Source organism: Musa acuminata, chromosome BXJ3-8 (genome assembly GCF_036884655.1).
Source record: "Musa acuminata AAA Group cultivar baxijiao chromosome BXJ3-8, Cavendish_Baxijiao_AAA, whole genome shotgun sequence".
In the NCBI taxonomy this organism is placed as follows: Eukaryota; Viridiplantae; Streptophyta; class Magnoliopsida; order Zingiberales; family Musaceae; genus Musa; species Musa acuminata.
Window position 1 is genome coordinate 35,366,676 of NC_088356.1, and position 27,265 is coordinate 35,393,940.

General features: G+C 38.0%; 2 protein-coding genes across 2 annotated transcripts; one reads left to right on the forward strand and one right to left on the reverse strand.

Moving 5' to 3' along the window:
* Positions 1–22,197: 22,197 nt before the first annotated feature.
* Positions 22,198–23,275, forward strand: LOC135644677 (MYB-like transcription factor 4). The gene is made up of 3 exons (XM_065162474.1): positions 22,198–22,542; positions 22,615–22,744; positions 22,798–23,275. Exons 1-3 carry the CDS (start codon positions 22,416–22,418, stop codon positions 23,123–23,125), a joined length of 585 nt encoding a protein of 194 aa, XP_065018546.1. The 5' UTR covers positions 22,198–22,415; the 3' UTR covers positions 23,126–23,275.
* A 2,348-nt stretch (positions 23,276–25,623) lies between these two features.
* LOC135644678 (uncharacterized) lies at positions 25,624–26,431 on the reverse strand. The gene has a single exon (XM_065162475.1). The coding sequence runs from the start codon at positions 26,328–26,330 to the stop codon at positions 25,764–25,766; it is 567 nt and encodes a 188-aa protein (XP_065018547.1). The 5' UTR covers positions 26,331–26,431; the 3' UTR covers positions 25,624–25,763.
* Between the last annotated feature and the right edge of the window lie 834 nt (positions 26,432–27,265).

Genomic DNA, 27,265 nt, shown 5'->3' on the forward strand with positions numbered 1-27,265 from the left:
TTCAGATTTAAGAAAAACAATGTTAATCACTGTATATATCTGAAGGTAAGTGGGAGCAAGATTATTATATTGGTATTATATGTGGATGATATTTTATTTGCCAGTAGTGATATTGGTTTATTGCATGAAACCAAGATATTTCTCAACAGGAACTTTAAGATGGTTGATATGAATGAGGCAGTCTATGTTATTGGTATTGAGATATTCAAGGATAGATCTCAAGGATTATTAAGATTGTCTCAGAAATGATATATTAATCGTATCTTGGAGAGATTTAATATGCTGCTTTCCTTAGCTAATGATATACCTATTACTAGAGATGAAAAATTCAACCAAAACTAGTGCCCGAAAAATGACTTAGAAAAGAATCAAATGAAGAATATTCCTTATGGGTGCGTAGTTGGAAGTCTATTCTATGCTCAACCCTGTACAAGACCAGATATCAGTTTTGCAGTTGCAATGCTGGGAAGATACCAAAGCAACCCAAGAATAATAATTGGAAAGCTGCAAAGAAAGTAATGAGATATCTGTAGGGGACGAAAGATTATTTGCTCACATATAGGAGGTCAGATCAGCTTGAAGTGATAGGATATTCATATGCTAATTTTGCAAATTGCCTCGACAATAGGAAGTCCAATTCAAAATTTGTATTCATGTAAGTTGGTGGGGCAATTTCTTGGAAAAGTGCAAAGCAATCGTTTATTACATCATCAACAAAAGCTGAATTTGTGACATGCTTTGAGGCCACAAATCAAGCTTTATGGCTGTGAAATTTTATCTTAGGACTTGATGTGGTCGACTCAATTGTTAGGCCGCTAAAAATATTTTGCAATAATACCACAGTAGTTTTCTTCTCTAAGAATGACAAGTACTTTAGTGGTTCCAATCACATCGAGATAAAGTACTTTGTGGTTAGAGAAAAAGTCCAGAAACAACAAGTATCAATTGAGAACCTGAGCACCACTATAATGATTGCTAATCCATTGACAAAAGCCTTACGGTGTAAAATATTTAAAGAACATGTTCTTAGAATGAGGCTTGTGAGCAAGTCATAAAAGATATGATAATGCATATTTATGTTGATATTATTATTGATATTTTTCTTGATTAATTAAAGTTATTTGTTTCTGCTATCTTGTTTATATTTATGTTTATACATATTATAGTTGAATATAATAACAGGATTGTCTTGACTAGACAAATTACAAAGGTTATTATGGACTATATTAGGAAAGACTAATAATATTGTGATACATAAAAAGGGAGTATGACATTGATAATATACAATCGCTATAACTCGCATTGATAGTTGGACTTAATATAGTATTATTGTGTTTATTAGATTTTATTATCTTATTTTAAAATTCATGGACATATATAAAATGCTTTTTAAAATTCTTTAGAATCCAATTATGTAAAATTATTTTCAAACAATTTTTGTTTTGTTTATTTTGATTTTGAATATCTCTTTTATATCTTATCAATTATGGGCCAAGTGGGAGAATGTTAGATTTTGTGGCCCTTTATAATTGGATAAGATATATATAATATAACTAATTGAATTTAGATGAAATATATTGGTCAATAGAAAAGAAATCCACTTAAAGTATGATTCTTTAGGAGATAACTTTGATGGAAGGAACTCTCATAATAACTTATCCTAGACCCTCTGCTCTCGCTTATAAATAGACAGAACCTCTAGGAATTGAATGTTGATGGAAGGAACTCTCCTAATGACTTATCTTAGACCCTCTGTTCTTGTTTATAAATAAACAAGACCTCTAGGGATTGAATGTTGAGGGATTACAGTATCTCTCTCAACTTTTCTCCCTAAATATCAATCTAGGTGGTATTATGAAAGAATAGGAAGAGAGGAGAATGATTAGTTCCTCTTTGTAGATTGACAACGATCTAGGATCTAAAAACGATGTCTTTACATATCAAATAGCGATCTATTTAAGATGACATCAAAAGGTACACATCGTTAAACCACATCTAAATATTTGATTTCATTCCTGACATAAAAGATTATTTTCACATTTAATTCAACATATTATAGTTTTTATGCTTACACCTTCTCCTTCAAGATTCAAGATTAAGTCTGTAGTAATCCACCTAAATTTTCTTATCGGGGATCACTGATCTTGAAGTCCCCGGTAATCTAATTTTTTATCTTAGAGTCCGACCATCTTTTTCTTAGTCGGCATGACTGTCCTTGAAGTCGTTGGTAATCTAACTTCTTTTTCTTGAAAGTCCACCTTCTCCCGCAAGATCAAGCCCGTGTCATCTACCTTCTTCTTCTTCTTCTTCTTCTTCTTCTTCTTCTTCTTCTTCTTCGAGATCACGGATCTAACTTCATCTTGAAGTCCGAGAAATTTACCTTCAGTCAATAATCCATCTTCCAGAATAAATCACTTCAACCATGTGAATCTTATTCACCTTCAAGCTTACATATCTTGAAGCCTACAGTAGTCCACCTTCTTTGAAGTCCGCAGTAGCGTACTGCACCTCCTCTTCTTTTTTTATGTTTGTGAAGGTGACCTTCGGATGATGCCTTTTTCTGTTTTATACAAAAAGGCAAACTCGATATATATATATATATATATATAGTACATAAGAGAGCCACTCCCCTCTAAAAATAAGTGAATTTAGAAATCCGTGGTAAGCCAATTGGTCATCTTATTCCTTTAAAAATAAGTGAAAAAAATATTAAAGAGACCACGAAATATCCAAATATAATCTTATTCGTCTTTTTTCACCCCAGTAGAGCAGCTACCAAACCAAACTTGATAGCAACAGTTTTTGATAGCCGCAGTTTCATAAAAAAAGAGACTCTTACAGCTAGCAAAAATAGAGGATTATCAGTATCATTTTTGAGAATAAAGACAAAACCACCGTCAGTTTTTTATTGAACCATCATATTTCAATTTATAATTTTTGAAAGAGTATTTTAATCATTTGACACATATAGGAGGCAACTCGATAGGAGTATTTTTAAAGGGATGATGAGCAACATCATAATCAAGAACTGAAGAATAAATTCAATGCAAAAAATTTAAGAGGAAAATTCGAAGAGCAATTGTGAAAAGTATCACAATTAGCCTATTATTACTATCACAAATCCATTCACCGAAAAAAGACAAGACAGGCAAACTATATAACACTCACAAAAATAAAGGAGTGAATACAATGAAGTCGGAGTAAAGAAGATCATCAACCAAAATGATTTCCACGTTCGAGTAGTACAATCCTCTAGAAGCAATAGAATAGGCATCGCCATTGATGTTGATGTTTCTAGGGATATGACAATGAGCTTCGCTGCCAAATTCAATATGTCATAAAACAAGTTTACATTGGTAGCGAAATTAATGCAATTCAAGGAGTCCGATTGAAGCAAAATGTGATAAGTCCTATAGAGCATGAACTTTCTACAATCCGTTGAGAGGATGGCAAGAGTGGGTGGGTGATGCTGAAGCACAATTGGCAGCATTCTTTTTTTTTTTTTTTTTCCCTTGTAATCTTTAAAACTGTAACCATAACCTGCATTCAAATTTATGTGATAAAAATTCATTATACCTGATAACAGTAAGATCTTATGTGATAACACTTCTTCTTCGTATTTCATTTCTATCAATCCCACCTATCTATCTGGGTGTAATAGCTTTGCTGCCCTCTGCAAGATATAAAGATACAACAATGGATGGTTACTAGCTTTTAGCTCCCTTTCATATACAGAATTAAATGAGCCTTGGCATCTGCTGCGGTTGGTTTTCGCTTCACGGAAGCCTCGGTGGCTTCGCGGTGCATTCAAACAGGTGGGGGGTGGGGGTTCCACATGAGAAAGACCTCCAAAAGCAAAAGCGTGTGTGTCCTAGCAGATGAAGCAGGGGGCATTCGACGACGATCCAACGAATAACACATTCAAGTACCAGAGTAACGATCCAGAGAGCCTATCGTAAAAGGACTCTCCTTGTATGTTCCTAGGCATTTTTTCCAATCCTATTCGAATCATTGGTTGAATCATCTAAATCCAAAACTAATTTAGGCATCCAAGAGTCATTTGTTGGGAATGTTCCCAACGTAGTTTTGTAGGGTTCAACTCGTCCTCTTTGGAGTATGCAGGATTCGACCTCTTGGGAGTCGAATGAGTTTGATATCTTCTTCAGGGTCGAAACTCATTTAGAGTTTGATATCTTCCCAACGTAGTTTTGCAGCGTTCAACTCGTCCTCTTTGGAGTACGAGTTGATCTATCAAAATTATGAAATCAAACCTGCAAGAAACAAACTGTAATGAAGAATCGTTCTAAAACAACTAGATAGCAAAGGATGATTGATTCTAAAACAAAGTAGTAGAAACAATTTCAAAACTACCACAGCACTAAAGTTACCTTTCGACATATACAAGAAATTTTTGTCGAATATAAGCTGATGATTCATTGTCCCGTTAGATTTTGTAGCCCTTTTATAATTGGATAAGATGTATAATATAACTAATTGGTTCCGTTGAAATATTTTTGCCAATAGAATAGAAATCCACTTACGGAACAATTTCTTAGGAGATAACCTTGATGGGAGGAAATATCCTAAGATCTTATCGTAGACCATTTGCTCTCGCCTATAAAAAGACATGACCTCTAGGGGCTGAGGACATGACACGTTAGCATGTACACACGTACCGACGCACCTCTCTGTCTCCGTTGAGGATTACGTTTTCTCCTCAACTCTCTCCCCAAACTCTCTCCCTAAAAACCATCAATCTTAGTGGATCCTGTGAAAGGATAGGAAGAGAGGAAAAAGGATCTACTCCTTACAGATTCCACAGCAATCTTGGATTAAAGATGGTGCTTGCAACGATCTTGGATTAAAGACGGTGCTTAGCAGATCAAACGAGCATCTCTGAACAGATGACATCAAAAAGTACGAATCGTTATAATTAGATCTATGCATTTGATTCCAATCCTAGCATAAAGGTTATTTCCGCATTTTGATATAGTATAATTACATATTTTTATGCTTACAATTGGTATCAGAGTCTAGGTTTTTGAGATCAAATGCATTAGATCTGTTAATTTGTTTACGATGCATAAATTATCTTTATTCTCCAAGAATTATTAAGCGGCAATGGTCACCGTCGACCTCGCTGCGAATATGCGGCTACGCCGGGCAACATGCGCACTGCAACGCATGCAGCCACCGCACGCGGGCATCACAGTGCCTATGCGACGGTCGACCGCACGCGGGTGGAACTCGTCCATGCGGCGACCGCACGCAGGCAGAGAGCCCCAGCGGCGGCCGAGCGCATGGGTAGGCCGCGCCCATGCGGCAATCGCGTGCGAGAAGTGGCAGCCCCACGGCGGCAGCACCGTGGCGGCAGCATCCGCGCACAGGCTAGAACAGCCGCAGGCAGTTGCGCACAGGCGACGGCCACGCGCATAGGCGGCGACTGCGCGTGCAGGCATCAGCGACAGCGTCGCACGCACAGGCGACGACGACGAAGGCAGATTAGGGTTTTGGCATAATTACAATTTTGCCCTCGAGGTTAGGTTTTGCAAAATTATAGTTTTGCCCGTTGCAAATTTCGTAATTTCAGTTTATGTTCTGTCAACATATTTACAATTTTGCCCCGAGTCTAATTTCTGCCAGTTCTACCATTCATAAATAGCATATTTTCGATTTATATCCTTTCAAATATTTACGGTTTTATCAAAATTAAGAAATTTAGTTTATATTCTCAATTATAAAATTGATAAATATGATTTATTATAATTATGATTAATTTTAATCATGATTATATTTTTTATTATTTGATTGGATTTAATTTTGATTAAAAAAATATAAATTATGGTTTACTTTATAGTTTTCTTAAATGAATTATTGATTATATATGTGCTAAATAAAATCAAAATCCAATTATTATCCTTGAAATTTTATTTACTTATTTACATGTATATATTTAAAATTATGAAATAATATTTATCTTTCACATGAAGGCATGATTTATATGTCATCATGATTATCATATGAGTTTTCTTACTGATTAATGTTCAATAATTATTATTGTTATTTATTATTAAACTACTTAACATTAATGTTCAATAATTATTATAGTTGTTATTTTATTATTGAACTGCTTAGCATTAATGTTCAATAATTATTATTATTATTATTTATTTAATTGCTTAGTATTAATATTCAATAATTATTATTGTTATTTAATATTGAACTGCTTAGCGTTAATATTCAATCATTATTATGGTTGTTATTTATTATTGAACTACTTAGCATTAATATTCAATAATTATTATGGTTATTTTATTATTGAACTACTTAGCAAAAATTAAAGAAATTTGATGAATATTATTTGTAATTCATCTCCCTAAGTTTTATCTGACTAGTAGCTGCCGAAGTAGCCTAGGATGATAAACTTTTGTGATATGAATTATAATAAAAGTTTTATCATTTATAGAATATTTTAATTTTAATTTTATATTATTGCATTAGTCTTGTAGCCACCAAAGTGACTTAAACTAATGACTTATAAAATAATTAGTCCTAAATGACATTAAGGAAATAATATTCATAATGGCATATATAATTAGGAGATTTAGATAATCCCAAAGGAGAATCTAATTCAAATAATTATGTGATGAGGTAGAATGTCAAAGATAACAACATGATTCCACAAAGATGGTATCAGTCCTCCATAAATATTCTTGAGTGAACATTAGATATGTCAATATTTCACCCAAAGTTGTAATATAAATGATATCAATAGTTCATCAATTTTTGACAAACTCAAAGCATTAATGTTGTTCTATATTTTTGCAGTGGTACTTCCGCATATACATTCTTATGCTTCTAGTGTCCCTGTACTCTCTGGATCAAATTATTCAGAATGGTTAGAGCATGTGCAATTCACATTGGGTGTATTAGATCTTGATTTAGCATTACTTGTTGAAAAGCATGCAGACTTAACTGATGAAAGTGCTATAAAACAAGTTAATGAAATGAAGGCTTGGGAAAGACCTGATAGGCTTAGTTTAATGTTCATAAGAATGACAATTACAAATAACATAAAGACTTCATTATCGATTGCAACTAGCGTAAAGGAATATTTAAAGGTTATTGAAGACAGATTTAAATATGCTGATAAGTCATTGGCTGGCACATTAATGAAAGAACTGACTACGGCTCAGTATGATGGTACTCGAGGAATTCAGGATCACATCCTCAATATGGCTGAGAAAGTTGCAAAACTTAAAACATTAGGCATGAATGTTGATGAGTCTTTCCTCGTGCAATTTATTCTCAATTCTCTTCCTTCTCAGTTTGACCCATTCAAGATTTGCTACAATACAAATAAGGATAAGTGGGACTTGAATGAGTTGACTAGCATGTGTGTCCAGGAAGAATTGAGATTAAGGCAGGAAAGTTCATATAATGTCATGGCTACTACTCAAGGAGCTGGTAATAAGAAAAGAAAATTGAAGCATTATCAATCAAAGAAACTTGCCGGGTTTGGAAATGTTAAACAGACTAATGAAAAGAAAGCATTTACTGTAAAGTGCTTCTTTTGTGGCAAGAAAGGACACATGAAGAATGACTGCATTAAATGCACGACTTGGTTCGAAAAGAAAGGTATTAACTCGACCTTTGTATGTTTCGAATCAAATATTACAGAAGTTCCTTCTAACACTTGGTGGATTGATTGTCGTGCTTCAACTAATGTTACAAATAACATACAGAGATTTCTTTCAATTCGGAAACTAAAAGAACATGAAAGATTCATCATTATGGGAAATCGTCTTAAAGCGAAAGTGATATCAATGGGAACTTATCGTCTACGCTTAGAGACGGGTCACTTGATGGATCTTGTTGACACATGTTATGTCCCTATAATTTCTATAAATTTGGTTTCTCTTTCTAGAATTGATGAGTTAGGATATTGTCTTTCTTTTGGTAGTGGCAAACTCAATATGTTTTATAATTCAATAAAAGTTAGTTCTGGAATTCTGTGTGATGGTTTGTACAGAATTAATTTGGATCTTGAGTTTGCAAAGACATTACTGACCCTACAATCAAGTGTTGGATTGAAACGTGGTTTCAATAATGAAAGATTTTCTATATTGTGGCATAGATGATTGGGGCATATCTCCAAAGAAAGAATTGAAAGATTAGTGAAGAATAATATTTTGGAACACTTAGACTTCACTTATTTTGATATTTGTATAGATTGCATTAAGGGAAAACAAACTAAACATATAAAGAAAAATGCCACAAGAAGTAAAGAACTCTTTAAGATTATTTATACTGATATTTGTAGACCACTATATATTCCTTGTTTTAATGGAGAAAAGTATTTCATCACATTTATAGATGATCTATCCAAATATGGCTATATTTATCTAATAAATGAAAAGCCTCAAGCCATTGATACTCTTGAAGTGTACATAAATAAGGTTGAGAGACAATTAGATAGAAAAGTTGAAATTGTGAGATCTGACAAAGGTGATGAATTTTTTGGCAGATATGATGGATATAGTTAGAATATTAGTCTTTTTGCTAAATTCCTAGAACAATGGGGTATTTGTGCTCAATATGCATTACCAAGTGTGCTATAGCATAATGGTTTTGCTGAAAGGTGAAATCATACTCTAATGGACATGGTTAGGAACATGATGAGTTATTCTTCTGTACTTGAGTCGATGTGGGGTGAAGCTCTTAGGACAGCTATGTACTGTTGAATCTCGGATTTTGATGATGAAACCAATCAATATGTGTTTATGTTTTAATCTACGTTTTTTAGTGACGCATGATGCTTCGATCAGGATGAGACAATTGTAGCAGGAAAATCATGTTGTGCCGGAGGAACATGTCAGAAGATTGGACGTCGGGCCAATAGATCGGTCGACGTATTGACAGAAGGCTTCAGGCCGTGGATTCGGGCATCAGGCTAAGAAGAGCGGGTATTGCGCCAAGGATATCGAAGTTGCGGAGTCAACTGACCGATTGGGCAATAGGCCGCAAGAAAGGACGATGCACCGAAGAATCGGACGAAGCGTCGAGGGACCAATGACATGCCGGACAACTTGATTGCTTAGGAATAATTGTCTAGATCGAAGTTTTGCTTTACTTGTGCAGGATTAACTACGATAGCTTGAAGACATAAACCAAGTCTATCGGAGTCAAGTTCAATGGGTGTTCGAGAGTCCACCGAGAGTTCGAAGATTCGTCGGAAGTGCTGCCGGAACCAACCGAGAAGAAATCGGAGACTTGCCGAAGTTTTCGGAAGTCCGCCGGAGAGATCGTCAGAGATTCGCAGAGATCACTGAGAAGGTTCGGCTATTTGCCAAAGACTCGTTGAACTCGCCACAAGATCAGGAGCCTGTTGGGAGTCCGTCAGAAGAAATCTGAGGGTGTATCGGAAGTCCGTCGGAAGTTCGCCGGAAAGCTTGCCAGAAGGAAACTCGACGTTGCTAGTTAAAAACTTGCTTAGGACTATGTCTTAATTTCATAATTTGCATGTAATTAGGGTTAGGATTAAGGGTTAATCCTATAACCCGGTTAGGGGCCAATTTGGCCCAAGTTTGGACTGGTTTGGGCCAAGTTTGGACTGGTTTGGGCCAAGTTTGGAGCCTAACCAGTGAGCTGAAATAGTCTAGGCGGTGGCACCGCCCAGAACCCGAGAGTTTCGGCGGTGGCACCGCTAGCAAACTACCGGACTAGGCGGTGGCACCGCCCAGCACCCGAGAGGTCTGACGGTGGTACCGCCAGTACACCTGTCAGTGTAAGACATTGACAGGCAGTGGCACCGCCAGCACCGAGAAACCCAAAAGCAATTCAAATTTGGAGCCTAAATTTGAATCCTCTTGGGGCCTATAAATACCCCTCAATTCTCAACAGAGAATACAACCTTTGAGAAGTTAGAGATTGAGAAAAAGCCTTAGCAAAGTCTTTAGCAAGTCTTGTTTTCAATAGCTTAAGTGTTCACCTCCCTCTTTCTCTTTGAAAAATCTGTAAGAGTGTGAACCACTTATAAATGGTTGTAAGAGAGGTATTTGTCCTTCCCCTTCAAAGTGATTTGCTAGTGGAAGTTGGGAGCCTCATCGAAGAAGGCTTTGCAAGTGGATGTAGGTCATTTGACCGAACCATTTTAAATTGGTGTGTTCCTTGAATATGTGAGTGTTTACCTTTCTGAAACCTTTATTTACATAGCAGCAAGCTTTTGGTTTTCATCTCCTTACTTTACTCGAGCTACTTTTACCAAGTCATTCTTTGTCGAATCGAAATCTCTACGTATTTACGAAATCATTTTCAAACTTACGAGTTTTAATCCACTGCACTAATTCACCCCCCTCTTAGTGCCGCTCCGATCCTAACAATTGGTATCAGAGCCATGATTTTCTACTTTGGTTTAACACCCAAATAGAAATAGCTTTTTTCGACCTTCAAGAGGGTTACTCTCTCATTCGTCCTCCCTATTTCAATAGGATGGACTACACTTATTGGAAAACTCGAATGAAAGTTTTCTTACTTTCTTTAGATTTAAATTTATGGCACATAGTCGAAAATAGATTTGAAATGTCTTCTCTTCCAATGAACCATTGGAATGATTTGGAGAAGAAAATGTTTTCTCTAAATACAAAGGCTATGAATGCCCTATATTGTGCACTTGACAAAAATGAATTTAATCGCGTTTCGAATTGTGATTCGGCTTTTGATATTTGGAGAACTCTTGAGGTCACTCATGAAGGCACTAATCGAGTAAAAAAGTCCAAAATCAACATTCTTGTGCATTCTTACGAACTTTTCCGGATAAAACCAAGTGAGTCCATCGGAGACATGTACACCTGTTTCACGGATGTCATCAATGGACTCGAAGCTCTTGGTAAAGATTTTTCTAACTTTGAATTAGTAACTAAAATTCTAAGATCCCTTCCAAAGAGTTGGGATCCAAAAGTTATAGCTATTCAAGAGGCCAAGGATCTTAAAACATTTCCACTCGAAGAACTAATTGGGTCTCTAATGACCTACGAAATGAACAATGTGACAAAAAGGGAACTCGAGAACAACCTTCCAAAGGACAGAAAGGATTTGGGACATAGAACACATGAAGACTACTCGAGCATAAGCTCAAGTGATGGTGAACTTAAACTACGAACACATGAAGACCACTCGAGCATAAGCTCAAGTGATGGTGAACTTAAACTACAAATGAAACAAAAAATAAAAAGCAAAAAGAACGGAACTACTTGCTTTGAATGCAAAAAGAACAAAAATTGGGATGAATTGAGCTCATCCAAAGACGACGAGAAAATCAAGAAAGGCAATGTGGCAAACTACGCCTTAACAGCTTTCAACGATGAGATAATCGAAACCCCCTTAATTTATTTTGAAATTACTTGATGTTTTCCGTGATGCATTTTCTTTTTTTTGAATAATTATTTTTCTTGAAAATTACATGTTTTATGTTTATAGAATAAAACATTATATTTAAATCTAATGATCATATGTATGTTTTTCTTAAGAAGAAAAAATGTATATCTTAATGATTTTCGATTTTGATTGAAACCATGCTTGATGTCTTAATGAAAATATTAAGAAATTTAACATCATGCTTAATGATGATGCATGGCTTTTGTATGGAAAACTAAGCATAAAAAGATAGATTAATCTAAAAAGAAAAATGCATGACTACAACAAATAACAAAATAATTTTGGTTGAAAATACCTTATGCCCAATGAAACCATCGTTGATGAATAAGCTTTATGTATAATAGTTTCTTTGGCTTATATGCCTTATCATGATAAATGTTTTGAAAAGTTTGTATCATACTTGATGATTATTATACATGATGATTTATTGGTCTTGAAGTTATTCGAATTTTGATTAAATGAAATCATGTTTGACTTCAAGTAATGAGTTGAAATTATTTTTTTGAATTACGTGTTACACTTTTTTTTATCCTGATGATTTTTTATCTTTCCATTTTAAATGATGATGCATGGATTTGAAAGAAAAGGACATGCATGCATGGAGTTGAAACAAAAGGAGGAAAGAATTTTTTTTATTAAAAAATTTCTTTTTCACTATCTTATTGATTTCTACCTAAGAGACCAATAAAATTATTTATGCCATTTTGAATCTCTTGAAAGAAATGTTGAGATTTTGATGATCTTGACGATTTGAATTTGAATGAGTTTTATCCAAAATCATGATCTTGATTCCGTGATATTTACAAATTAAGATTTATTATGAATCAAGATTTTTTCATTAATCGATCTCCTAAGATTTTCTTTTGATTATTTATGAGTAGGTTTTTCAAAAAGAAATCATGTCTTTTGGTATTCACATGTACTAATCTTTTGTGATATGATTTTTATGCAATTCCTTGTATTCATGAAATATTTATCTCATCACCCAATTATTTTCTTTTTGATATTCCTTATGTGGTGATATAAAATTATGCATGAAATACTCTTGATATTATTTTGATGCATACAAATGAAAAGTTATGATCATGCATGGTAGGATGCAATTTGACAAATTAATACCATCATGATTTGAAATATTTATGATTTGGAATAATGCATACAATACTTATGCTTTTTATCATGATAATGTATGTGATGTATTGCATATGATGTGTATCATGAATGCTTTAAATGATAAATGTTTTGATATTATGATTGATGATTTTGTTCTATGCATGAGATTTTCGAAATTATGCATGATGAATCTTATGATGTACGGATTATCGATTTTTACCATAATGAAAGTACCTTATTGATCATTATCGTAATAAATCTCGCACTTTCGACTTTAAATATGATACATGTTTTTATTTGACATAAATAAAAAGGGCATGCTTGAATGAAATAAATCACATGAATTGAAACAACTAAAAGAGAAGAACATTTTTCTTGAAAATTATTTTTCTCTATCTTATTGATTTTGATGAATCCATTTGTATTATTTTTATGAATCTCATGGATTATGAAAATGATTTAAATTTAATGGGTTTTATTGAAATCATGATCTTGATTTCTCGCAATTATAATTTGAATTTTCTATTGAATGAATCAAGATTGTTTTCTATTTAAAAGGAGATTTATCGAAATGTTTTATGGTCTTTTAGTATTCATGATCTTGATAATTATGTTTTGAAACTTTATGTAAATCAAGATTCTTCATCATGATTCTCTCGTTTTATAAAAGATGAGATCTTCTATGTGAATCATAAGATTTTATATGTATGAATTGAGATTTTGTTCTCCTAAAATTCATTTTGCTATTAACTGACAAGAAACTTGTTCTTGTAAATCATGATATGCTACTTAACATCTTGATAATTTATAACTTGAGTTTTCTCTTTGAATCAAGATTGTTTCCTATCATGCTTTCTATTTATAAAAGAAGAAATTTGTCAAAAATGATATGTCTTTTGACATTCACTTTTCATCTTTGTTATTTACCCTTGTCATGATTTGAAGATTAATGTAAAGGGAAATGAATTACATGATTGTATTGTTATTTCCTTCTATTTGACAATGACATAGGGGGAGCAAATTTTGCTAACTTGCTAGCTAGTTTGCATACATCAAGAAGAAGCAAAAGTGCTATCTTGCAAATCTCAAAAGAAGCAATATGTGCCAAGTTACACATTTCGAAAAGAGGCAAAATAGTCTATCTTGCACATATTTTTGCTAACTTTTTATGTGTAAAAGTTGATATCTTGTATACTATAAATTTGCATACCAAAAGTGCAATCTTACCTATCTCAAGATACAAAACATGCTAACTTGCACTTTGTAATTGAAGCAAAATTGCTAACTCAAATATTGCAAAGGAAGCAAAAATTTGCTAGCTTGCAACTTGCATATTTCAAGAAGCAAGAGTTGCGTTCTTGAATATCTCTAATTTACTAGCTAGCATGATGTAGAACTTGCTATCTTAAACATTACAAAGATAATGCTATCTTGCACATCACAAAGAAAAGCAAATATGTCAACTTACACATCTTTAAATTTACTAGCTTGTATGTTGTAAAACTTTCATATCTACAACTCGATAGCTTGAATGTTCTAAGCATGATGTAACACTTGCTAAATTTTCAAGCTTACAACTTGCATGATGATAAAAATGGATATTATGTTTTTCATGCAATGAGTTGAACTTGTATATCACAAACACTTGATTGTGGTACTTTTCCTTTTTGTTGATGACAAAGGGGGAGAAGTATGTTGATTATATGTAATGATTTTATCATGACATGCTGCTTGGATTTTTAAATCCAAGAGTTTCTATCAATATGGTATATTGATAGGGGGAGTTTGTTTAAACTCTGGGAGTTAAAGTTAACTCCGTCGTCGATTGGTTGTCATCATCAAAAAGGGGAAGATTGTTGAATCTCGGATTTTGATGATGAAACCAATCAATATGTGTTTATGTTTTAATCTGCGTTTTTGAGTGACGTGGGATGCTTCGATCAAGATGAGACAATTATAGCAGGAAAATAATGTTGTGCCGGAGGAACATGTCAGAAGATTGGACGTCGGGCCGGTGGATCGGTTGACGTATCGATAGAAGGCTTCGGGCCATGGATTCGGGCATCGGGCTAAGAAGAGCGGGTATTGCGCCAAGGATATCAGAGTTGCAGAGTCAACTGGCCGATTGGGCAATAGGCTGCAAGAGAGGACGATGCGCCGAAGAATCGGACGAAGCGTCGAGGGACCAATGACATGCCGGACAACTTGATTGCTTAGGAGTAATTATCTAGATCGAAGTTTTGCTTTCCTTGTACAGGATTAACTACGATAGCTTGAAGACATAAAGCAAGTCTACCAGAGTCAAGTTCAATGGGTGTTCGAGAGTCCGCCGAGAGTCCGAAGATTCGTCGGAAATGCTGCTGAAACCAACCGAGAAGAAATCGGGGACTTGCCGAAGTTTTCGAAAGTCTACCAGAGAGATCGTTGGAGGTTCATGGAGATCACCTAGAAGGTTCGGCTACTTTCCAAAGACTCAGTAAACTCGCCACAAGACCGGGAGCCTGCTGGGAGTCCGCCAGAAGAAATCCGAGGGTGTATCGGAAGTCCGCCAGAAGTTCGTCGGAAAGCTCGCTGGAAGGAAACTTGACGTTGTTAGTTAAAAACTTGCTTAGGACTATGTCTTAATTTCATAGTTTACATGTAATTAGGGTTAGGATTAAGGGTTAATCCTATAACCCGATTAGGGGTCAATTGGGCCCAAGTTCGGACTAGTTTGGACCAAGTTTGGAGCTCAACTAGTGAGTTGAAATAATCTAGGCAGTGGCACCGCTAGACTGGGCAGTGGCACTGCCCAGAACCCGAGAGTTCCGGCGGTGGCATCGCCAGCAAACTGCTGGACTGGGCGATGGCACCGCCAGTACATTGTCAGTGTCAGACACTAACAGGCGGTGGCACCACCACTGACAGGTGGTGGCACCGCTAGCACCGGGAAACCCAAAAGCAATTCAAATTTGGAGCCCAAATTTGAATCCTCTTGGGGCCTATAAATACCCCTCAATTCTCAACAGAGAATACAACCTTTGAGAAGTTAGAGTTTGAGAAAAAGCCTTAGCAAAGTCTTTAGCAAGTCATGTTTTGAATAGCTTAAGTGTTCACATCCCTCTTTCTCTTTGAAAAATCTGTAAGAGTGTGAACCACTTGTAAAAGGTTGTAAGAGGGGTATTTGTTCTTCTCCTTCAAAGTGATTTGCTAGTAGAAGTTGGGAGCCTCATCGAAGAAGGCTTCGCAAGTGGATGTGTGTCATTTGACCGAACCACTTTAAATTGGTGTGTTCCTTAAATGTGTGAGTGTTTACCAGTGAGTTGAAATAATCTAGGCAGTGGCACCGCCAGACTGGACGGTGGCACTGCCCAGAACCCGAGAGTTCCGGCGGTGGCATCGCCAGCAAACTGCCGGACTGGGCGATGGCACCGCCAGTACACTGTCAGTGTCAGACACTGACAGGCGGTGGCACCACCACTGACAGGTGGTGGCACCGCTAGCACCGGGAAACCCAAAAGCAATTGAGGGGTATTTGTCATTCTCCTTCAAAGTGATTTGCTAGTGGAAGTTGGGAGCCTCATCGAAGAAGGCTTCGCAAGTGGATGTGTGTCATTTGACCGAACCACTTTAAATTGGTGTGTTCCTTAAATGTGTGAGTGTTTACCTTTCTGAAACCTTTATTTATATAGCAGCAAGCTTTTGTTTTTCATCTTCTTACTTTACTCGAGCTACTTTTACCAAGTCATTCTTTGTTGAATCGAAATCTCTACGTATTTACGAAATCATTTTCAAACTTATAAGTTTTAATCTGCTGCACTAATTCACCCCCCTTCTTAGTGTCGCTCCGATCCTAACATGTACATATTGAACAGGGTTCATAGTAAATCAGTTTCATCGACTTCATTTGAGTTATAGACTGGTAGGAAGCCCAGTCTAAGACATTTACATATTTGGGGGTGTCCTGCAGAGATAAGAGTATTCAATCCACATGAAAAGAAATTGGATCCAAGAACTATTTCAGGATATTTTATTGGTTATCCAGAAAAATTCAAGGGATATAGATTTTATTGCCCTAATCATAGTATGATAATAGTAGAATCTGGTAATGCAAAATTCCTAGAAAATGACGAAATCAATGGGAGTGAAAAATCTCGAAGGATTAATTTTGATATTAAGGAGATTCGGGTTAATTCTCCCATATCATCTCCTATTCGAGAGATTGTTGTTCCTTAAATCAATGAGAGTATTGATGAGGATGAACAACAAAATAGCATCGAAGAACTCTCACATGATGTTGATGTCGCCGCTGATGATCTTGTAGAACAATCACAATTGGCAGATTTGAGAAGATCTCAAAGGAAAAGGAAACATGTCATTTTTTATGATTATGTGGTATCTCTACAAGAATCAGATTATGATATAGGAATAAAAAGAGACCCCTTATTGTTTTCATAAGCCATAGAAAGTAACGATTCTGAAAAATAGTATAATGCAATTAAAGAAGAATTAAAATCAATGGTCTAGAATAGTGTTTGGGATCTCGTTGAATTTCCCAATAATTGTAAAAAAGTCAGTTGTAAATGGGTGTTGAAGACAAAACGTGACTCAACGGGTAATATCGAACGATATAAAGCCAGACTTGTGGCCAAAGGTTTTTCTTAGAAGGAAGGCATCGACTATAATGAGACTTTTTCTCCGGTTTCTAGAAAAGACTCATTAAGAATCGTCATGGCATTAGTAGCTCATTATGATCTTGAGTTATATCAGATGGATGTGAAAACAACATTTCTGAATGAGGATTTGGATGAAGAAATCTATATGGAACAACCTGAAGGATTCATTGAACCGGGAAAAGAAAGTTGGGATTGTAAACTTAAGAAATCCATTTATGGCCTTAAATAAGCTTCCAAACAATGGTATATAAAATTTCATAATACCATTACTTCATTCGGATATAAGGAAAATACTATTAATTAATGCATATACCTAAAGGTAAGTGGGAGCAAGTTTATTATATTGGTCTTATATGTGGATGATATTTTACTTGCCAATAGTTATCTTAGTTTATTGCACGAAATCAAGATATTTCTTAACAAGAACTTTAAGATGGTTGATATGAATGAGACAACCTATGTTATTGGCATTGAGATATTCAGGTATAGATCTAAATGATTATTAGGCTTGTCTTAGAAAAGATATATTGATCGTATCTTGGAGAGATTTAATATACAGCTTTGCTCAACTAATGATGTACATATTATTAGAGGTGAAAAATTCAGTCAAAACCAATGCAAAGAAATGACTTAAAAAAAATCAAATGAAGAATATTCCTTATGAATGCGTAGTTGGAAGTCTATTATATGCTCAAACCTATACAGACCATATATTAGTTTTGCAGTTGCAATATTGAGAAGATACCAAAGCAACCCAGGAATGGAACATTGCAAAGCTGCAAAGAAAGTAATGAGATATCTATAAGGGACGAAAGATTATATGCTCACATATAGGAGATCAGATCAGCTTGAAGTGATAGGATATTCATATGCTGATTTTGTAAATTGCCTCGACAATAGGAAGTCCACTTCAGGATTTGTATTTATGTTAGCTGGTGGGATAATTTCTTGAAAAAGTGCAAAGCAATCGCTTATTGCATCATCAACAATGGAAGCTGAATTTGTTGCATGCTTTGAGGCCACAAATCAAGCTTTATGGCTGCAAAATTTCATCTCGGAACTTGGTGTGGTCGACTCAATTGTCAAGCTGTTGAAGATATTTTGTGATAACACTGCAGTAGTTTTCTTCTCTAAGAATGGCAAGTACTCTAGTGGTTCCAAGCATATTGAGATAAAGTACTTTGTGGTTAGAGAAAGAGTCCAGAAACAACAAGTGTCAATTGAGAACTTAAGCACCACTATGATGATTGCTGATCCATTGACAAAAGTCTTACAGTGTAAAATATTCAAAGAACATGTTCTTAGAATGGAGTTTGTGAGCAAGTCATAAAGGATATGGTGATGCATGTTTATGTGGATGCTATTATTGACATTCTTCTTGCTTAATTAAAGTTATATATTTCTGCTATCCTGTTTACATTTATGTTTATGCATATTATGGTTGAATGTAATAATAGGATTATTTTGACAAGACAAATTACAAGGGTCATTATGGACTATATTAGGAAAGTCTAACAATATTGTGGTACATATAAGTGAGTATGACATTGATGAAATACAACTGCTATAACTCTCATTGATAGTTGGACTTAATATAGTATTATTATATTTATTGGACTTATTAGCTTGTTTTAAAATTCATGACATGTATAAAATACTTTTCAAAATTCTTAGGAAGGTAAAATTATTTTTCAAACAAATTTTGTTTTGTTTATTTTGATTTTGAATATCTTTTTTATATCTTATCAATTAATGTGCCGGAAGAATGTTAGATTTTGTGGCCCTTTTATAATTGGATAAGATGTATAATATAACTAATTGGGTTCCGTTGAAATATTTTTACCAATAGAATAGAAGCCCACTTATCTTATCGTAGACCCTCTACTCTCGCCTATAAAAACACAGGACCTCTAGGGGTTAAGAACACGACACGTTAACACGTACACACATACCGACGCACCTCTCTGTCTCCGTTGAGGATTACGTTTTCTCTTTAACTCTCTCCCCAAACTCTCTCCCCAAAAATCATCAATCTTAGTGGGTCCTGTGAAAAGATAGAAAAATAGGAGAAAAGATCTACTCTTTACAGATTTCGCAACGATCTTGGACGATGCTTAGTAGATCAAACGGGCATCTCTGAACAGATGATATCAAAAGGTACGCATCATTATAATTAGATATATGCATTTGATTTTAATCTTAGCATAAAAGTTATTTTCGTATTTTGATACAGCATAATTATATATTTTTATACTTACATGTCCGACAACACCATCAAAATGATGAAATCAAACATCTAAGAAACGAACTATAACCCCAAATCCAAGGAATAATCAAAATGAGAAATTGAACATCCAACAAAGAGACCTTAACCCTATATCAAAGGATCATCACAAGAACGAGGAAGAAGATTGTAGGGTTATTATAAGTCAAAATACCGAATTCAAACATGGAAGAAGTGAACTATAAACCAAAATGAGAAGAATGAACAAAAGAAGAAACATGTATGGTGATATGATATGTGAAAGTGACAGAAATCAAACATGCAAGAAAGAGACCATAATCCTAAATCGAATGATCATCCGAACAAGGAAAGAAAGAACGATTATAGGAGTCTTAACTGCTAAAATGACCAATTCAAACATTCAAGAATGGTCAAACATTCAAGAAAGAGACTAAATCATAAAAAAGATAAATAGCAAGAAGAAGTTATTGTAGGGTGATATGATCCACCGAAATGACGAATTGAGACTTGCATGAGACGAGCTCTAACCTAAACGAAACATTGGAAGAAGAAAACTAAGCCAATATGATACAGTCAAACATCCGAGAAACATACTCTTAACCTAAAATCAAAAGGAACATTAGAAGAAGAGGATTATAGAGAGAATGTCAACTGAAACGACGAGCTCAAACATATAAGAAACAGACCTTAACCTTAAATAGAAAATAAGGTGGGAAGAAGAAGAAGATGATGATACTAATCGTAGGTAATATGATCAGAGCGACGGCTTCTGAAACATCCAAGAAACAAATCCTACTCCTAAATCGAAAGCAAGATCCGCAGAAGGAAATGAAGACTACAGGGGAGTATGATCCGCCAAAACATCGAGCTCAAACATCCCAAGGAAAGAAAATCCTATCCTTGTATCTAAAACATGACCGAAGCAAGAAGAACACTATAGGGTGACATGATGTGCCAACTTGATGAGTCTAGAAACAAATCCTAATCCTTAATAAAAAAAAATGATTAGCAGAAGAAGGTGACGACTGTAAGGTGATTTGATCAGCCGGAACGACGAATTTAAGCATCCAAGAAACAGAGCGTATCCAAGACGACGGTCAGGTGATACGGAGACCGATAGTATCTGCCCAAACGTTGAATTCAAAAAATGCAAGAAACAGAGCGTAAAAATCTTTAAAAGATCGGTAGAAGAAGAAGAGTCGCTCACCTCGAGGAAGCCCCCATTCTCGTCGAGATCGAGACGGCTTTCGGATAACACCGGAGAAAGACGGCAGCACCGCTTGGTTCCCTTCCTGCGCTTAACGTCATCTTGGTGTCTTAGGACTTGGTTCCATCCTTGGGCCGCAGTAAGTAGCATTGGTTCGTCAAGCTCCAACTGACGCGTGTCATGCTTAGTGACGACCAGGGAAACGGCGGGTGATGGTAACACACCATGACGCAACCAACATTGGCAACTGTTTCATGGGTGATTCGGCCCATGAAACAAGTTTGTAATCATTGACTGAACCATTATCAGTGCTTTATTCTTTGGGGTCCTGTAATGAAGTAAATTGACCCAATTAAACTATGATTGGTGCTAAAGTTTGTTTCATTAAAATGCCAAATAAGAAATTATGCATATTTGGTTCAATTAAAATATGGTCATTGCCAATTCAGGTTAACTTCATTATGAGATGGGATTGGGTTTTTGGTTGTGCCACCCCCTCCCCCTTGAGACTTAAATATATCTATGTCAAGTTAGGCTCTGATCCGACCCATTAAATCGTACCCATTTGTTGATATATATATATATATATATATATATAAGGGACCTCAAATATTACATTATGTTATAGAAAATCAGATTTATTTGTCATTATGGGATATATTAATTTACACTTTAGAAAGAGCAGTAAATTAAGTTTCCAAGCTGCGGACTAGTGTAGCTCAATCAACTATAAAAGCAGAGTCCATAATAGCTCCACAAACTTACAATGAAATATTTTGGAGGAATTCATCACAAGTAGAAAAGTATTCTTTTATGTTGTGATAAAGTGGTTTACACATAGAAAGAATCCAACCTCCCATTCGATGACAAAAGCATATACAATTTTAATATTGTTTTATTTGAGAAATAGTAGAGCATGGCATTATAGATATATTGAGTATTAAAGATTAAGTTTAAACTATCATCTTTTATAGTGAATATCTTTTAGTTTTGTCCTTTGAAATTTCTTTTAGTCAATTGAAAATATTATTATTTTAGTTAATTTTATTAATTTAATTAGATATTGCTTGTTGGCTTTGGTTTTGTTTCTTTTTCGTAACAATTGTTGTTATCTTAGATAACGATGGAAATATTCTCATGTGAGACACGGCCCCCAGTTTGAGCACCAAGAACACAAATGTAATGAAAAGTGAATCCCACACCTAATTAAGATTCAGGATGGAAAATACTTGTTAAATATTTTTATGATAATAATTATAAGAATATATTGGAGTCGGGAGTACATCAACATAGCGTGCGAGATCGACTCCCTCGGCTCCCAACAGTGGCAGTATGATGCCCCCTCCTTGTATTCTGCGGAGCTGCTGCTGCCACCACATTCCTGCATTGGTTGGGGTGACTGACGTCTTAACCGGGACAGGGGGGAAAGCTATCAGTCAGCTTCCAATCACGTGTGGGTCATGCATCCAGCTTCTATTCCTCGGCCTCATTTAAGGAAATCCAAATCATCCACAGCACCTGCTTCCTTCCCAACCAGACTGACCAAGACTTGTAAGTTCGATCCCCGCAACTAACATCCCCGCAGTCCCCCCCGCTCACAAACCACCCGTCTTCCAGTCAACTCTTCTCTTCTCTTCTTCTTCTTCTTCTTCTTCTTCTTCTTCTTCTTCTTCTTCTTCTTCTTCCCCCGTAGACTCTCTAGCCATCTATATACCATCCGCCGACCATCTTCCTCGACCTCACTTCCCACTCTACACCGATGAGGAACCCTTGCGACAAGCGCGGCACCAACAGGGGAGCCTGGTCCAAGGAGGAGGACCGGAAGCTCATCGACTACATCAGACTGCACGGGGAAGGCTGTTGGAGGTCACTCCCCAAGGCTGCAGGTGTTACTTGTACGCTTCCCTTTTTTGTTTCATTGGCTACGGGTTCCTGAGAACGTGATTCTTTCCCATCAGGTCTGCTTCGGTGCGGCGAGAGTTGCAGGCTCCGGTGGATCAACTACCTTCGTCCGGACGTGAAGAGAGGCAACTTTAAAGAGGATGAAGCCGACCTCATCATCAAGCTCCACGCGTTGCTCGGCAACCGGTACGCCTCCTTATCCTCCAGAACTCGAGTATATTATGATTGAATTGTTTTAGGTGGTCGTTGATAGCTGGGAGGCTGCCGGGGAGAACGGACAACGAGGTGAAGAACTACTGGAACTCCCACCTGAGGAAGAAGCTCAAGAGCATGGGTGTCGATCCTGACAACCACCGGTTGACCCAGAAGGCGCCGCTCCGTCGATCTCGGAGCTCACACAGTGCATCTCTGTCGACTGATGCCGTGACAAGCCACGAGAACATGAAGAAGTGCAGCTCCACTGTGTTGCCTGATCTCAACCTCGACCTAACGATCTGCACTCCATCCTCTCTTGAGGGACAGAGGCTTGACAGGACTGCCACCCCGACGCTTCTTCTCTTTCATTGACTTTGGTCGACTAGTGTTAGCTCATATGTCTGTGTGACGTCAATGGTGGAGTGAAGGTGATCCAGGAGAGGACACATGCATTGTAGTCTGAGGAAATCACAAAAGATATTGCTGCTATGTCAACCCTTCGATCTGATCTTATCCTCTCTCTGTTGCTGTGTCAGTTCAAGCCAGAGTTGAAGAAAATGAATGCTTGACGGTACAAAAGGTTGATATGTTGCGCAAGCGTGCGCGGCTTGTTGAGGCGACAGCTAACAGATAGTTCGAGTCAACTTACGCGGTAGGACATAATGTGACAACAAAGAGAATAGCAGACGAACTTTATGGCATCACAGAGTTAGAGTTAGAATGCACCTGAGATATAATGCGATGCATGCGCGGGCGGCTGATCCACATCAACCCGTTCCTACTTTCCCGTCTCCCTCCTCGCGTGGAGCTCAGAAAGGCATCAGAATCTTCGGATCCGCCTCCAGTTTGGCGCTGGACCACTCATCGTGCACATAGTCTCGTGTGAGGGCTTAGTACTCCTATACTTGGACGTGGCGTCTCGTGTGAGGGCTTAGTTCTGCTATCCTTAGGACGTGGCGTCTCGTGTGAGGGCTTAGTGCTACTATACTTAGGACGTGGCGTCTTGTGTGAGCGCTTAGTGCTCCTATACTTAGGACGTGGCGTCTCGTGTGAGGGCTTAGTGCTGCTATACTTAGGACGTGGCGTCTCGTGTGAGGGCTTAGTGCTGCTATACTTGGGACGTGGCTAATGATGGCAAATTTAGTTCGACATGTCCCGTATGATGTGGCTCGATCTCGTGGTGACGGGGGCCCGCGCTGTCCGAGCTACAATGGCAGAGGCCACATAGAGCTGCCGGTTGAGTTGACGGGTAGAGAGAAATCTACTCTTGTCAGCATACGAGCCCGGCCATTCCTCTCTTCCCTTCATTCTCGACATCTACTCCTCAATGCCATGTGTACCGAGGCATGTTCTTGCTGCTGGTTGGTAGTCGGAGACACTCACCGTATATTTCGTGGAGTTAAACTCAGCAGAGAGGCCGTGGTTGGCTCACAGCGTTGCATGGATGGAGCAAAAGAGATATGGCGGTGAATGCGAAGATCCGGCGGCGCCATGGATGGCGTTGGGGTACGATTGTTCTCGGCAACTGTCTCTTGTTTCCGAGTACTGATTCGTGCAGGTCTGACAACATCCATTCTAACCGCAGGGATGTCTCCTTTATCCTCTTCCCTATGACTTCAAAATCCAAAATCCAAAATCCAAGATATAAAATAAAATAAAAACGATACCAAATTAAAAATGATTCTCGACATTTATTACCTAAACTTATAAATAAAACCAAATTCTAGATCATGAGATCAATTAAATATATTAATTCAATTAAAAGGTTAAGTTTCTAGGTTGTATGTTAGGGCTAATTTCAAATTAGATACTAATTTAATCTAAAGCTCTCAAATAAGACACTAATTTATATAGTTATGACACCAATTTACATAACTAGACTCATTCAATCCATAGCGATGTATAATGCTATCCTCTAATTCATCTGTATTGATTATCTTTCCCGTATTTTTAAGGTTCAAACTTGTGTGATCTATATCTTTCTTTGATGCTATGAGATGGAGTACTCATCAATGTATCTATTTATGGTAATAGGACTCATCTTTAGTCAGTCAAACTATAATTTGACTAACTCAATCTCTTTTCATTTTTATTTTTAATATTAACTCATTCAAATCAATTTTTTATTATGCACTAAAGTAATAATACCGTATCATAAATTTAGTAGTGATAAAATTGAATAATACTAGTCAACAAACATTAATTCAACCTAAAAAATATAAGCTTCTAAGCTGAGCCGCAGGTAGAGGCACCGAACAGAGTGTGCCTCCGAGGAAAGTGGGCCACAGAAGAAAACATTCGGGGTGGAATTGTGGGTATGCCTCGTATTTGGTGTGCGTGACTGTGCTCGGCCCAGACCGGCACAACGTGTATTCTCACTCTCTGTCGTCACCAACAAGTCATCCGTAGACTGCGATTGAGTGCGACAAGTCACTGCCACTACGATTCAACAAAGCTTTGTCAATCACGGTTATGTGTCTGTTGCCGTGATAAATGAGTTTCTTCCGCGAGATTTTGCGAAGCATAACCACCGCACTAGCAGTAGGACGGACAAATCAAAGAAGGCCTCCAAAATGTTGTACCGAGTTTGCAGAGGAGAGGGGCGCCTCACAAACAACGTCACGTCATCATGAAGCTTTATTACCGTTTATCCAATCTCGTGTCCAATAATATTTCGTCTCACGTTCCAAAGAGAACGAACCGTCGCGAGGGTACTTTTCGGAGGAGGGAGAAGCGAAACGTTTAATCGATCATAGCCGTCCGTCGATGCGCATCAAACGGACCAGATTCACCAAAACCGCATTCGAGTTGACGCCGTGGTTTCGTGACGGTCGACGTCGACAAGGCCTTCCGAAGAGAACACGAAGACGTGATTCAATTTTTCGCCATTTTTTCTTTTCTTTTCTTTCTTCTGTCTCTCTCTAACGTCTCTTTTTTGTTTCTATGTCTAAAATTTACATCCTAAACATTTTATAAAAGAACAAAAAAAAGTAGAAGCGTCCATTTTACATCAGACGGTGGGCGCCCACGAAAGATCCAGAAAATCGGGCGGCGCACAGAGCACGTCGGCATAGTCGAACAGCCCTCCGTCGTAGAACACCCCATCCTCGGCCGCATCCGTCGTATCCACCCTATCATCCGGCCCAATCCCCAAGTCGAACCCGTCGTAGTAGCCGGTGATATCGTCGTCCAACCCCCAGATCTGTCCGAACACGACCCCCTCCACCGCGACTCCTTCCGCGGCGGGGTCGTCAGCCGCAGGAGCCTCACCACCATCGTCCGACGAGGACTGCACCGGCGGAGGCAGTCCGAGCTCGTCATCGGAGGCTTCGAGGAGGAATCCCAGATCCGGCTGGTCGGTCTTCACCAATGCCCGGGTGGGCGGCGGCGGCGGCGGGGAGGAGAGAGCGATCTCCTCCTCGAGGCTCTTCATGACGGAGGCGATGTCCTGGTCTCCGGCTTCAGCGTCATCGTCGAGGATGTCGAGGAAGAGATCGTCTCGGAGGCGCTTGGCCTCCGGCGACTCCTGCTCTTCCGCCTCGTCGCGGCGCCTCTTGCGGTCGCGCGAATCCTCCATCGGAAAACTCAGAACGGGAAGCGGAGAAGATGGGAAAGAGCAGTAAGCAGACACCGCTGAGCGCACGGTGGAGGGGGAGGGCGGAGGTTGGGCTTATATAGGGGAAGAGGGTGTATTCCTTCTCCGAAGGATCTTTTCGAATAAGAGCGAAAGAAACATATGAAATGCACTACATGTACAAAAAGGCGTGAGTTAAGGGTGTGAACCGTAAAAAGGAAGAAGAAATATATTATTATTAACTGTGATTGAAGTCCGGAGCTGCCGTCCGCATGGGGACCACCACTCATCCCAACGTTCTGATCTTTGTTTGTTTTTAGTTTGCCTCTCTCCTCTCTCTCTCTCTCTCTCTCTCTGTCTCTCTGTGATGTGTGGAAAGCCATCTGCTGCGGTGTGATCGAGATGGGCTGTCTGTGTTTGACCATTTTGGTTGGACCTGATAAAATTGAATGGATCAAAGGATGATGGATGCCAATCTGGTCGCAGGACGCCATGAAATTTGAACGGATCAAAGGATGATGGATGCCAATTTGGTCGCACCTACTCGCTGAAGATTCGGGGTTGGCGCCACTGCGAACCCCCCAAGTGGTGGTTGTTGCTCGTACGCGACACACGCTTGCCGTCGAAAGAAGGAACTCAGCAAACATAGGAACCACCAAAGGAACCATGCAATCTGGCGTGTAGCCACCTCGTTCATCGGAACAGGAAATCTCGTGCCTTTGTCGCACAAGGATAAGTCGAAAGGCACTTAGGAAGTGAAACGTGGCGCGATGACCGCCGGACACGTCACCGGGGGACGCCTCGAAGCTCGCGCGCGCCGAACCACCGCCCAACCGCGTCGAGCGGTTCGGGATGACGGGTCCGAGCGACGTACATGTGGAGGGGGAGGTCGTCACGTGAGTCACGGTGTTTTCGGGCGGTGGGCCCAAGTGGGGACC

Bases quoted from the DNA above. Each gene is read 5' to 3' on its own strand.
- LOC135644677 (XM_065162474.1), top strand. From the start codon at position 22,416: ATGAGGAACCCTTGCGACAAGCGCGGCACCAACAGGGGAGCCTGGTCC. The intron at 22,543-22,614 runs GTGTTACTTGTA...CTTTCCCATCAG, and splicing joins GTCACTCCCCAAGGCTGCAG to GTCTGCTTCGGTGCGGCGAG. The intron at 22,745-22,797 runs GTACGCCTCCTT...GAATTGTTTTAG, and splicing joins CACGCGTTGCTCGGCAACCG to GTGGTCGTTGATAGCTGGGA.
- LOC135644678 (XM_065162475.1), bottom strand. From the start codon at position 26,330: ATGGAGGATTCGCGCGACCGCAAGAGGCGCCGCGACGAGGCGGAAGAG.